This window comes from Filicampus tigris, chromosome 4 (assembly GCF_054856515.1).
Source record: "Filicampus tigris isolate MCC_2025a chromosome 4, RoL_Ftig_1.0, whole genome shotgun sequence".
Taxonomy (NCBI): domain Eukaryota; kingdom Metazoa; phylum Chordata; class Actinopteri; order Syngnathiformes; family Syngnathidae; genus Filicampus; species Filicampus tigris.
The window spans coordinates 4,008,087-4,023,357 of NC_141220.1; the positions used below are offsets into that span (position 1 = coordinate 4,008,087).

At 40.2% G+C, this 15,271-nt stretch overlaps 1 protein-coding gene across 3 annotated transcripts in view; it reads left to right on the forward strand.

Annotated features, from left to right (window-relative positions):
• The first annotated feature begins 4,102 nt into the window (after positions 1–4,102).
• The window catches only part of LOC147148195 (polypeptide N-acetylgalactosaminyltransferase 18-like), a 177,000-nt gene continuing 165,831 nt past the window's right edge, over positions 4,103–15,271 (forward strand). For all 3 annotated transcript variants that reach the window (XM_086028477.1, XM_086028479.1, XM_086028478.1), the window contains exon 1: positions 4,103–4,615. In XM_086028477.1, coding sequence (XP_085884603.1) covers positions 4,372–4,615 — 244 coding nt within the window. In that variant the 5' untranslated portion in view covers positions 4,103–4,371. The remainder of the gene's footprint in view (positions 4,616–15,271) is intronic.

The following is a 15,271-nucleotide window of genomic DNA, read 5'->3' on the forward strand; positions in this document are numbered from 1 at the left end:
AATCGATCATTTTCTTTGAAACGTTTTGCCATTAGTACCTGCAACATACTAGCTGATGAGCTGTGCGAGAGCTCTCGTTTTGGCACTAGTTTACCAGTGACTGCACATTAGTGCACTTTAGCTTATAGAAATTCATGGAGGCAGACACATTAAGCAGATGTTTATTAAGGCAAAAGCAGACTTATAATTCTTCTACAATTATTTGCAGATGGTCTCACCTCCATTTCTATGCTGCATGATGCTAGAGAAAAACAAAATTGCTAGTATGGATTTGCTTCTGCCCCAAGGTTGAATTAGAGGCCATTTTCTATTCAAACGTTCCTATTGAAAGCAAAGGTTTTATCTAGCAAATCGCTTGCCATGCGTTGGTTTTATTGGCCCATGCATTCTAAGCAGGATAAAGAGGTTTGTTGATCTTTAACAAAAAAAAAGGTGAAATAACTAGAAACATGTTTTGAACCCAATCAAGATGGTTTTGGGTGAGCTGGACTGCAGAGTGAAGGCAAAGGTGCCAACAAATGCTAACCACCTCTGGGAACTCCTTCGAGACTGTTGGAAAACCATTTCAGGTGACTACCTCTTGAAGCTGAATGAATTGAGAGAATGCCAAGCTGAATGAATTGAGAGAAGTGCGCAAAGCAGTAATCAGAGCTAAGGGTGGCTATTTTGAAGAAACTAGAATATAAAACATGTTTCCAGTTATTTCACCTTTTCACTGTTAAGTACATAACTCCACATGTTCATTCATAGTTTTGATGCCTTCAGTGAGACTCTAAAATGTAAATATTCATGAAAATAAAGATAACGCACTGAATTAGACGGGTCATTGATGGTGTAGTGGTATATGCGCCTGAGTTGTGTGCGGGCAGCGTAAGATTGGTTCCCACTCAGCGACGGTGTCTGCGTGTGTGCCCTGCGACTGGCTGGCGACCAGTTCGGGGTGTTGTCTGCCTTTCGCCCATTGTCAGCTGGGATAGGCTCCAGCACCTCCCCGCAACCCTGTACAGCATAAGCGGTTTGGAAGATGACACGCATTGAATGAGAAGTGTGTCCAAACTTTTGGCCTGTACTGTATACATATATGACATCCGAGATATCATACATCATATGCTATGAAATATGTTACTCTTAGCAACTGGTGCAACCCTGTTACTGGTAGTAGTGCCATATTTCGTAGCTCAGAAGTTCCAGTTCCAAGTTGTTGTTGTTCTCCAATCGTTTTTGGAACTATGACCTCATTTTTTAAAATACATATTTTTCCTTCTCATGTAACCAAATACTTTGATTTCGAAGTGCAGCGAGACCTCACAGAACCCAACATTGGCAAAATTGAGGATTATGACTGTAGTATTAAGTCAAAATGAAATGATTTACAACCAAATACATAAATACTTTTGGAGACTTGGAAACATTCTACACGGCCGGGGATAAATAAAAGACATTGTATGTATGTATGTAGACTTACGATCTACAACCGTTTTGGTGGGTTTAAAATTATCTTACCGTAATTTTCTTGTATGCTACATGTGTCAATGTTAGCTAAATCTTACCATCGTAGCTCGGTGAAAATGATGTGTACTGAGAGCACAATTAATTTCCTCCAAAAATGCGACTTATACTCCAGTGCGGCTTATATATGTTTTTTTCTTCTTTATTATGGATTTTATGGCTGGTGCAACTTGTACTTCGGAACGACTTATAGTCCAGAAACTATGGTACGTGTGAAATAAAGGTCACCATTTGAAATATCATCCATCCATCCATTATCTAAACCGCTTTATCCTCACGAGTGTCGCGGGGGTGCTGTTTTTGGGCAGAAGGCGGGCTGCACCCGGAACTGGTTGCCAGCCAATCGCAGGGCAAATTGCAATATCATTTAAAAGAAAATATACTACACCAGGTGTTACATTAGGTTAAATAAAAGCAGCGTTCATTAATATATATATTAACTATGTTTTGATGATTATTTTGTTATAGGAGAAGTTACAGACATTTGTTACAACAAATCCTGCCATTGGTACGTTTTAAAATTTGTGTTGACACGTAAACAAGGTTGCCTTGCTACTTTAATAAAAGTCAAACAGTGAACTATAAATCCTTACTCTTCCTTGAGTTATGCAAAAAAAAAAGGTACCAGTGTTTTAGATTGACTATAAAATGTAAGACATTGTAGTGATGCATCGGAATCGAATCGAATCGTAGGAATCGGATCAAATCGTGGGCCTCTGAATCGGATCGAATCGTGAGGTACCCATAGATTCCCACCCCTAATATATACCTATTTACACATACATTTACACATACAATTACACACACACACACGCAAACACACATATATATATATATATATATATATATATATATATATATATATATATATAGAGAGAGATAGAGATAGAGAGAGAGAGTCCAGTATTTCTTTTCCCTTTACAGGGAATTTAATCCCAGAATAAGAGCTGGCTCAAATAACTTGGAGCTGCTCTTCCTGAAATTGGTGGCTAATATTAAAGCTGGGCCACAGTGTCACAATTTGTTAATCTTACCTTGACTTCAAATGAAATCCCTTTGGAACTTCAATCCTTATCCAAACAGGAGATGACCCTAGTATTACCTAGTACAATTACCAACCAATGCATACTCTAAACTATTTTCTGGCAAAGATGTTTAAATCGTAAATGCTAACTTCGGCACACAATACACGGGTATCATACCAGTGTTCTTTATTGTGCATTGTCCCTTTCAAATAAACTACAAATGTGAATTAAAAAAAAAAAAACAGCACCCAATGTATTATTTCACCATGTAGTCAGGTTTATGCAAAAATCACCATAGCCTATTGCTGCCATGGACGTCATTAATGCAATAAGGGTCATTCTGTCATTTGAGACTCGGGATTTGGACCCATATGCAGATATGACACGGAAGTTGAAGAGTAAAAAGTCTTTATCAACAAAAATACAAAGTAACTGTTATGCCACGCCACGGCAAGGATTCCTGCCCCTCCTCCTCAACGCTGAGACAGGCTTCTGCTTCAGCCAGCACAGGTGGGGAGAATTCTAATCAACCCAGCTGCAGCCGCCTTCAATCAAGACGGCTGCCTTCAAAAGCCAGCAGAGGACACGTAACCAGTGCTTGAACGTTGACCATTGTGGTTAGTTTGAAGCTGTCTCAAGTTTGAATCTCAAGTTTATGCTGTTCAACTTCGTTATTCCTGCAGACCTTGTAATACTTGATCAACTGTTAACTATTTCCTATCCTCTCACCCCTAGACTTCCTCCGTGCTACAACCAGTGTCCCCGGCCTCATCTTCGCTCCTTGTCTGCTCTCCAGTGGAACCACCCCTTGGACTTTCTCTTGGCTCCAACCTCCTCCTCTGGACTCAGGACACTCATGCACTCGACTAGTATATGAATCCAGGTTCTCATTAAAATTTCTGTTGTGAACTCTTGGCCTGTTTTTCACTGCTTCTGGCCTGCCCGGCACATGTGGCTATTTTTTTTAATCGCTGAAGCCTAACAGTAACAACAGAGATCAGGAGTGGAAGAGAGTTTGCATCCTCACTCAAAGAAGGGTTGACGTACTGACAATGTGTCAGGGTGTAACTCAAACTTTTAAACTGTAAGACTTCAGGCCTATGACATCATAAAGGACAAAGAATAAAACTACCATAAGATCTGCAGAGCAACTGATATAACACGTAAAAAAACAGTCATAACACATTCTCGGCTATTGGTGACTATTCAGTGCGTTTACCTTTTAGGGGTGACAGATGTTCTTTTTAAAACATATTACAGACGACATGTTTAACTAACAGGAACTTGTATTTCTAGAGTTCAAGCACTATAAAAAAAATTGTTCCAGAAATTACACTCTTAACCTTAAAAGAACAGGATAAATTCCCTCCCCCCATTCAAACTAGTCATTTGTTGCATAGAATTATGAGAAGCGTTTCCATAAGAACTTCACTTGTGCCTTTCCAACGTTTATGTGGATGCACTTGAGCATCCTCCTGTTGCCCACTCCCCCACCTCCCTTTACCTTGTGCTCCAGCTGTGCCCGCCTCCTCCCCTGCTATTGGACTGGAGGATTAGAGAGAGATCGTCAGCGGCTTTGCAACGGCTTGCACAGTTTGACTTGCTGGCTGCTCAGCCAACGACTAGCACTCTGTCGTTCGTGCTATCAGAGGAATTTATGTTATTTCGACTGTGAAATTAAGGTTGGTCGGGCAAGGCAAAATTGAAACATGTCTGGCACGGGACTCGCGACAGCGGAGGAGGACTTGTGACTCTTCATCTTTGCGTCTTTCGCCTGCGCGCCTCGGACACAGGGGGGAGAGGAATTATAGGAGCCCACCGAGGGAGGGATGTCGCGATGCTGTGCACCAGGAGGACTAAAACTTTGGTGTCGACATGCGTGATACTGAGCGGCATGACCAACATCGTGTGTCTCCTCTACGTCGGCTGGATTACCAACTTCGTGGCGAACAGCGGTCCTAAAGTTGCGGGGACGGGCGGCGAGGCGGAGAGAAAGTTAGAGGAGGACAGCAAAGGAGAGACCCTGAGGATAATGGAGAGGCTGGACAAGCTGGAGAGCGTCGTCAACGAGCACATCAAAGGTCAGCACATGCAGCCCGGGGATGTTGTGCTCACAGTCTGAGTTCATTATCGAGCAGAACGAGATTGGCCCCCCAGCAGCCTCACACACTTAGACTTAATGATACATGATGTATACTTAGAACATCACGAACTAAACACCCCCGTGGGTATGTTGGCCATGGCGTTTTGGGGAAGGATTTAGTCACACTTCAATGAACGCAATCATCCAAAACGGTTTGTAAAAGTGTCAAAACCAGTGTTGACACAGTTGCCGTGAAAAGGTAAGTTAATTAGTGATTACTTACTGTAAAAAGTAACCTTCTTTACTAATTACTTAATTTGTAAAAGTTATTTTGAAAAGTTATTCTAGTATTTGCATTCAGCAGATACCACAGACAACACTCCTTAGCATAAAAATAACACTCATTATTGCCACTTAATTGAATTGCATTTTAAACAGAGATATTTTAACAGAAAAGTTTGTTTTCTATTAAAGTTGTAATGGAACATTCAACATTCACAATTTGGTGGGGCTTTTTGTTTAAACTTGAATGCATACTGCACTGCCATTCCATTATATATATATATATATATATATATATATATATATATATATATATATATATTACGTACTGCTATTAAAACTATAGAAACCACTTTGTCTACAGCACAGAGTGTGCAACAAACCATAATAGTTTTATTTTTAGCTGACCTAAACTCCAAACTGACTATATAAACCCAAAGTGACTATATTTCCATCTTGAAAACTCAAATATCTCTCTTTTCTCCAGCCCCTGTCCAGCCCGAATATATATGCACAGACATTAGGTACTAATCTAATTAGTTGACCAGATCTGTAAAATCCAGTCCCGATGAAGACAGTATACTGATGTTTGCAGTGATGCCTATCTGCTATCTAAGATTTGAAATGCAAAGGTGCTCAGCACCAATATGTATGAATACAAAGCATACATACAGAATGTACAATTACGGTACAATACGGACATGAATTTGTAACCCTACATTCCAAAAACATGCATATTAGGTCAACTGAACACTCTGAACAGCCTTAAGCTGTGAATGTGTGTGTGAATGGTTGTTTGTCTGTAGTACGTGTCCTGTGATTGATTGACTTGCAGCCAGTGCGCGGCGTACCCCGCCTCTGGCTCAAAATCAGCAGGGATATGTGCCAGCTCACCCATGGCTTTAGTGAGAAGTTGAACAAGTTGTATAACAAATGGATGGTTCAATTAAAAATCTAAATAGAACTAAACAAAAAAAACCTCCAACACTATTCTAGGGTGTACCTTTTATAGTAGAAATGATTCAATCCATTTTCTATATTGCTTATGCTCACTATGGTAACAGATGAGTTGGAGCCTATCCCAGCTGATTTGGGGTGAGAGGCAGAGTATACATTGGACAAGTTGCCAGCCAATTACATGGAAAGAAACGATGCAAATAATCAATATTACATTTACGACTGATTCTGGTGTTAGTGTGAGAGCCTGGACTGGGAGTTTATTTTTTAACATTTAAAGGCCACTGTACTTGACAGCTGAGGCTCTCAGGAGATTGCCATGCAAGCTAAAGATAAGTAGCAAACTAGATATTACTTTGACAGAGACAGTTTGAAGAACAAATGAACATGATAAAGTTGTAAATGGGCAGCAGGGTGGAATAGTAATTGAAATTTGCCTCAAAGTCAGAGTATCTGAGTTCACATTTGTGTGTGAAGTTTGCATGGACTCCTTTTCTGGCTACTCTGCTTCGCCTAAACACCTCAAAACATGCTTCTGAGGTCAGCAAAATTTGAGGAGATTGTTTTTTAAGAATTGTTAAATTGATGCCCCTTCATCAAAACAAAGCATTATTAACTTTGTCTAGGTCTACATTTTAATAGAAGTGTTTTATTGGATCTCATTGGATTGTCCAATGAGATGATCTCTTTAGATATAATATTGTGAGTCAAAACAATCTACTGTTGCGTTGCAGAAACCAGGTTGAAACATTGGAAAGCGATCAGTGGAGAGTGACTTATTATGAATAGTCAAATGAAGTGCTCACTGAAGTAAAGGCGGAGAATAAAACACAGCATTGTGATCCTGATTTGCAATATTTACAACCAAACACTGTGTAGTGTTGATAAGCGTATGACTAGAATAGATAATCTAATAACATGGGAAATAGACTACAATGGGTTAATAAATTCACAATTTATCCACTTTTGCATTCTAGTACTTTAATTCAGTTTTTCTAAATAAGTACATCGAAAAGCCCCCGATGACTTCATTTTTACAAGGTATGGCTAAAAGGCTCCAAATTAATTGGATTAACAACATAACTCTAAATCAACTTTACTGCGGTGGCTGCCTTCAGATGCTTCTTATTTGTGAGATTGTTGTGTTTACATTTTATATATGAAGTAGGTTCAACAGAGTTCTCTTGTGATGATTATTATCATTCTTATGAACAGCATATACAAGGTGCCCACAAAGTTTACAAATTGGCCGCTACTAGAGTACGTATGAGTTGTTTCTTTTGTGTTATTGTTCGTCATTAACATGTCAATGAATAGCTTGCTTCGTCACACAGTAGAGTAAACTTTATATGTCAATCATATTTATTAGTCTCATGTCACGTACTGAAGCAATTGGTCGTGGATGTATGGCTTTATTAGAATCAACTGTGATTTATTAAATTGTAAACAAGACTTTATGGATACCATGCATGTCGGCTCCGTTCCCTCACTTGTTTTGACAATGCCACAAATTGCAAGGATTATGCACTGTGAATAGCAATGAAATAACCAGCATTTCTATTCTTGCAATCAACAAGATATTTATTTTTTTTTGTAAAGGGGCAATGTGTTTCTGAATCTATGTGGTCATAGGCATGTTTTGCCGTCTTGTTACAATACTAATGAAGTCAAGCTTCTAAACATGGATTGTGATATCCACGTGATATCAGTTTTTCTTCCCCAAATGAAGACAAGACAGCATTCATGGCCCATTTTAATGTGCTATTTGTAAAAGCACCACTGACCCATTTGCGGGATATTTGTTTTGTTTGTCTAACTCTAACTGTGTGCCCTGCGATTGGCTGGCAACCTATTCAGGGGATACCACGCCTACTGCCCGATGACAGCTGGGATAAGCTCCAGCACGCCCGCGACCCTTGTGAGGACAAGCGGTATAGATAATGGATAGATGTCCAACTCTTAGTCGAATCTAAATTCTAAAGTGCATTTCTCTCACAACTCTACAATGATTAAAGCTGGAAGTGCCAAACGTTTTGACAATATTTGAATGTCCTTCCAAAAAGGTGCCTTTGCCAATCATGTTTTTGTCATTTATAAAATATTATGGCAGGAGTCATTCTTCCTTTTCTTTTTTTCATGTTTTAATCTTCCTCCTCTGCATTGAGTCAACCCAAGTTCATAAGTGGGCGTCAAACTTGCAGTAATTTTTATGTAAGTACGACTTATGTGGTATTCATTTACACTTCACCTTCCTCTACCACTAAATGTGCCTTTTGATAAGAGCTCTGCTGTCAGGCCCAGTATGTTATGATTCCGGAGTAATCCGGAATCAGAAAGGACTCCGAAGCAGGAACTCAGTTGGATTGTGGCAATTTTTTATTTATTTATAATAAAACACAAAAACCCGCAGTCAGAATGGCTCCTAAGAAAAGGGAAATTACTAAAGAAAGTGTTAGAAAGCGCTTGTCACAGATCAGCGGAAAGTGTGTGCTGTGCTTCTCATGTTGTGTAACCTGGCTCGGTGTATCATGTGAGGCAAAGTAGGCTACCGGCACTGTATCTTGTTGTTACTGATGTTATTGTTTTGCTCTTTATTAGACTGACAAAGGAGAAAGCACTCACTGGTAACAGCATGAGCGAGGTAATCAAAAATGATAATAATTGGCCAACGGAGTTAGTTAATGTGGCATCCTACTTTCAGAGTTTTTATTTTTTTTAACGCAAAAGACATTTCCCTAAGATTGGTTTGCCAAAATCAACCAATGACTTAGAAAAGAAACAGACAATTAAAAAAAAACCCACCTGAATCAGAATTTCCCTGTGTTTTTTCCCAGCAGCCTTGGTGTTTTAGTCTATCAAGTGTTATATGGTCAGATGAAGGTATTTAGAATAGCTTGGTTTTGTTTTGTGCATGTAAATGTACTGAGTAATGCTGCAGGGCTCAATTCTCAGTTTGAGCTCTGCCTAGTTGTGACAGACAATTAGAAGAGGGTATTAGGTTATAGTGGTTTGTCTTCTCCTTCCTGTAAACAATTCCTACATTTCCCTTTGTCTTCTAATGTCTTATTTTTAGCAGTCACTTTATGAGTCAATGCAAGTTAATGCAGGTTGACATTCTGCTGAAGAGGAGCAGGGTGCAGGGTGGAAGGTGGATTATGAGGCATGCCTTTTGTGTTTAATATGGTATGCTGTGTTCTCAAAAGTGCATGGCAAAGGCTGAAAATTGGATTTGGTTAGGATTTCCTATCATAGATCCTACTCACATTGTGCTCATGAGAGTACTCAGACTGACATCACTCCACTGTCACCTCTATTTAAGGATTGAATATCAAAAATATGCAGGTGCTTCTTGATATATGAAGGCCCGTCCTATTGCATTTTCATCTTGTGCTTTTGCCATATTCACCTAAAATGCTAATGGACATGAAATAATAACCAGTATTAATAGAAATAAAAACAATATATATGCAGGAGGGAATTAAGTGGTGCATTAGGTCCCTTGTGTCCATTTCCTTGTTCACATTAATAACATTTAGGAATGCGAAAAATGTCAGTGTAGGTGTGACCAAAATAAATCTACCATTGTAACCATGCTTTCACCCGTTACACATAAGTGTTGTGATAATAAAAACAATTGCTTTTTTGTTGCTGTTACAGTTTCTAGTTACTCCTCTAAAGATGTTGTCCTTGACAGCTTTTGTGGATTTTTTTTTCATCTGGAGTGTGCCAAATAATTTTTATTCGAAGCATCTACAGCTGGGCAACAGTATTTCCACCCATCCATTTTCTTCCACTCGTATAAGGCATGGAGCTGGCAATTAAATATTAATGCCATGAATTACTTGTGCCTAGCCACTTGTGGTACTCCGATTGCTCGTCCACTGATCGTGATCGGCTGATTTCCTTGGAAAAGTATGTGACCGACATATGTCGATCAATGCCGGTCACTAAAACGGATCACCTGCAGCTTGTACTTTGCAGCTTGCAAACACAATTTTGTCAGCCTGAGTATTTGTCCACCTCAACCGGCTCCTCTGAGTGTGGTGTTATAGTGAGTTCCTTGCAGATCACCAGGGTCCTCACCTGAACTTTAAGGGAGAAAGCAGACACCCTGCAGGGGAAACAAATTTCCACCACTCATCAGAAATGATGCATTATGTGTACAGTATTACTGTATAATTTTTATCTCATGGTATTTCACATGACTCAAGTATTACATTTGCTTCTAAGTCACCTCAGTGATCTAAATTCCTCAACAGGACTCGTGACGTATTTAACATTCAAAGGCCTCACTCAGCCTCGGTACCAAAGCTCTATGCTTGTAAAATCTTGATGGACATGATTAGATCACTTGCGGGTACTCACAGTGCACAAAAAAAAAATCCATAAAAGCCATGTCAACATGCAGCTGGACATTGCAACAATTATGTAATTATGTTCCAAATGAAGAAAATATAATATTGGCCTGCTAAAAAAAGCCAAATTTAAATATCTACTGATAAGAACCAAGACCCACCACAGGGCTGGCCCAAACCAGTGTTATACTCTTGGCAAGATTCTTCTGTGGCGCACCCCTCTGTCGGTGATTAGACATAATCCCCCCCCCTCACACCTAAAAAAATGGTGGATATATATATATATATATATATATATATATATATATATATATATATATATATATATATATATATATATATATATATAAAAACAAGAGAGAGATTATTTTATTGGATACCTGAATATCAGTGCAATGTTGATTAGCAATGTACTGCAGTTTAAAATGAGTATGTAGTACTATTCCTAAAGTTTTGTGTATTTATACTACTAACAGTAATAATAATGGCAATGATTAGGCTAATAGTCATAACAACAATGTGTGATGCAAAGTTTAAACTAATTGAACTAATTGCTCTAGACGATTTTAAGTGACAACATCCAACTGGGATTAAAAGCCTGACATATGAAGTGAAAAGGGAATTAGAATGAGACTTTAGCAGGAAAAAAGTAAGATGTAAATGCTATCAAATAGACACCATATTGAGTACTGTTAATCTCTATAAATTATTTTAAAACCCCCCTTGCAGCCCAGCGGCATTAAAATAAAAACGTTGATTTATTGATTAGCCATCACCATCAGGGCCGGAAGAGATACCAATCAGCTAAAAGAGGGAAATTCTTGGGAGGAGGAGCGGGTGCGTCGTCATCGGGCCTTACTTGAAATTATTTTTCTCATATTACAGTAATTGGATAATAGCATTTGAATCTATACGCCTAAAATCTTTTCTATTTAAAGAGTTAATAGAAACTAATGTAATTACATTCAAGGTCCTATTTCCTATTAGCCAGCGCTATAGCGTCATCTTTTGGCATCTTATGACAAATATGTGCCAATATGTGACTTTTTCAGCAAATAGCTGAGGGTAGATTGTTTAGAAAAAAACGTGAATAGGTGAATTCATGAATGGTCCCTATACTACATGTACTGTATTAAAAAAAGGCTTGGAAATGTTGATGGAGTTGTGACGCCCGTGTAGGGAGTAAGACCTAGTAAGATTATGGCAGCTGGTGACATCTGTTCTTTCTGAGGTGCTGTGTCATCAGTGACAATCAGGGAAATGTGAAACACCTGGCTGGTCACTCCATGCTGCTCCTATATATACATATCTGACTTCAGTGACGTGGCGGGCTCTGCTCCTGACGAGTGAACACCTTTCTTCGCCTTTTGTTTAGTTTCTTTTGTTACTTTTTGTTGTACATGCCTCCAATTACCGTATTTTCCGGACTATAAATCGCGTTTTTTTTCCATAGTTTGGCCGGGGGTGCGATTTATACTCTCGAGCGACTTATGTGTGAAATTATTAACACATTATTACCTGTATATCATTTCACATGTTATTTTAACCCACATAAAGAAACAAAGATAAATCCTAAAAGCTATTAAAATGCATGAAAAATTTAAACGGTTAAAATCTAATATTTTGTTGAATAAGTAATTAAAATAGTATGATAAAAACACAATTTGACTGTCTATCAATCCATCTATACAAAATAGTGTACTGTTCCTTTAAATGCGCCGTGCTTGGCTGTGGTATTGCATCATCAGCCAGCCACACACACACACACACACACCCGCACACCCCCACACACACACACACACATAGACACACGCACACGCACGGAGCGGAGGAGACGAACGAAGAGATAATTACGACCAAATACAAAAATACTTTTGGAGACTTGAAAACATTGTACATGGTCAGCGATAAATAAAAGACTTATTTAATGAATCTACGACCATTTTGGTGAGTTTAAAGTTATCTTACCGTAACTTTCTTGTAATCCTACATGTGTGGATGTTAGCTAAATGTTACCATCGAAGCTCGGTGGAAATGATGTGTACTAAGCGCACAATTTTATTAATTTGATTTATATGGACACATTTATTTGCGTTACGCGACAGCGACAACTTGGCTTCCGAGAGGGGGTGGTGGGGGCCTTGTATAATGTAACGTAAGCATACCATTCAGCCTGTTGTTGCCTCTATTCTATTTTTATTTTAAATTGTTCATCATTTAAATTTAAATGACATGTCTGTTCTTGCAACCGATTCAGGGTGTCCCCCGTCTACTGCCCGAAGACAGCCGGGATAGGCTCCAGCACGCCCGCGACCCTTGTGAGGATAAGCGGTATAGATAATGGATGGATGGATGTCTGTTCTTGGTCTTGGATTTTATCAAATACATTTCCTCCTGAAATGCGACTTATAGTCGAGTGCGACTTATATTTTTTTCCTTCTTTATTGTGCATTTTATGGCTGGTGCGACTTGTACTCCGGAGCGACGTATAGTCCGGAAAATATGGTATATTAAATTGCTTGGATTTGTTTTTAAAAGCGGTGTCCTCCTATTGGTTGTCATGGCCATAAAGCCAGGTTATGACAAAGTGGGGGCTCGTCCAGGATATTATTCCCGTTTTTGTTTGCACGAACTACATTTTCTTGTTTCAAGTATTAATTACTTGTGGTGCGTGATTTGTTCAATTAGTCCGCTTTTGCTTAGTGTTATTTTGTTTGTTGTTCCCATCCGGTGGCATGGAACACCGGCAGTGGTATCAATTACTGGTGTAAGAGGAGGAACAGGTAACATTTAGTAATCATCGTGTGCTTTCAATTCATAGTAATGTGGAGTTTTCCCTGGTAGGCTGTAGCAGCGTTCCCCTTTGGGTTCGTTGCGTGGGGCATGATAGTGTTGTGATGAGAGCGGTTGAGACTTTGCTTGGGAGCATGTCTGTGGTTTCGGAAGGGTGGCTAACGTGCTAGTCGCTCAACTGGGCCAGCGGTCAATAGTGCATAAATACTCGCCGCTAGTGGTTGCATGAAGACTTTGGAGGAGTTGGATAGTGGGGCTCTTTTTTTGTTAGAATAGTGGGAGAACTTTAATTGGCTCGGGGTGATCCTTCGACTGCTCACGTACAGTGGCCTGGTGTTGCCTGACAAGTCCTGTTCACAGGTAAAATAGTTTTTGCTGTTGTTGGTTTAAATAAAGTGTTAAAATGACAGAAGTTGAGTCATTCATTGCTGTCCCATCTGAGTAGAATTTGGAGAAAGTGTAAGAAAGACCAGTTGGTGAGGCTTCCTGAACATTATAGTATTAGTTTGGGTGATATACGGTTAAAAGAAAATGTTAAAATGATGTTAAAACAAGATTGGCGGAGATGGGTATTTTGGCCATAGATCAGGAACAGACCCCTCCTATCTTGTCGTTTTCTGTGCAAACTAAGGGTTTAACGTTTGAGCAACAAAAATAGCTTCTCCAGTTACAGCTACGGCATGACCAATTAAATCATGATTTACAAATTAAAAAGCAGATTGAAATAGAGCGGATCCGACAGAAGAAAGAGAAAGAGAGGGTTCGGTTGGAATTTGAGTTGAATCGTCTGTCTCGGAATGCAAAAACAAGTGAGTGACACGGTGATGGGAAAGATCATTGTCATTCTTTTGACATAATTTGCGTGTATTGCCACAATTTAATGACTGAGACACGGATTGGTTTTTTTCGTCTTGTTTGACCGATTGGCAAAAGATAGAGGTTGGCATGATTCAGACTGTGGCGCTGATGTTGCCTGACAGGCAAAGCGCAGGAGATATATTCGTCATTGAGCGCCGAGGACAGCTGTAGTTATGAGAAGGTTAAGGCGGCTGTCCTGAAAGCATGCAAACTTATTCCGGAGGCGTTCAGGGAGCGATTTAGGTCATGGGAGCGACGTTCTGCCCAGGCGTTTGTGGAGTTTGCCAGAGATTTGTCGATGCATTTTAGACGTTGGATGACTACTCTCGATGTCACAACTTTTGATGATTTATGAGTTGATTTTAGAGCAGTTTAGGAACGTGCTTCCATCGTGCATTGCAGCCTTGGTGAATGAGAAAAATAACAGGACTGTATCCCAGGCTGCTATGATGGCAGATGAGTTTGAGCTGCTACATAAGACAGCAGCGCCCATTGCTACCTGCAGTGTGACTCCCGTTTCCGATGTCTATGAGCCCGATGTTTTGGATGTGTATGTGCCGTTTATTAGGGATAATTTTGTGTCTATGGTAGGCAGTGAGCTGAGAGTTCCAATTAAAATCCTGAATGATATGGAAGCTCATGATTCCTATTTGGTGGCATCTGTGTTGCCATTTTCTGACCAGACTGACAGAGGGGACAGTATTCTCAGGGTGGGATGGGTTTGACTGCGCTTTGATCCCGCAGAATCGGACAACATTAGAAAAGCTTTGACCAGCCAGGCTTGACTGGTGGGACAGCAGGAAGCAGTGCTCACGGAACTCCGCGGTCTTGTTACACTGCTGGCCCAGTGGTGCGAGAGTCTTAGTGCCCAGCTTGAGCAGCGCGACATGCGAGGGATGCCCCCCTTGGATTTCCAAGCTACCGATAGCTCTCGGGTGCCGTTTATCATGAGTCTTCTGTCTCGTCAAAGCAGCTGCGTGTAAGCAACGCCAAACCCGAGCTCCGGTCTTCCCTCCCCAATTTCGTCAAAGAGTTTCACCAATTGTTTCACCACCCGGTACAGAGAAGGGAGGCCAGAGATTGGTTGTTAGATTACATTGAAGGCAACCAATCATCTGCCGACTATTCTATCAACTTTTGCATTCTTGCGTCCGAGAGTGGGTTCAAAGATTGCGCACTTCGTAGCATCTTCCATCCTGGAGTACATCTAAAGACAAACTGGCTACATGAGATGACAAAGCTAGCCTGGAGGAACTAATTGCCCTTTCTATCCGCTTGGAAAACTGGCTAAGAGACCGTTGTCGGGAACATATCTACGAGGGTCATCGTTCAGTTTTCGGGAGCTTCCAGCCCCCGCGGGTTCCTCCAGATGAGTCGGGATCTGCACCTGGACGCCATCCACCTGCCGA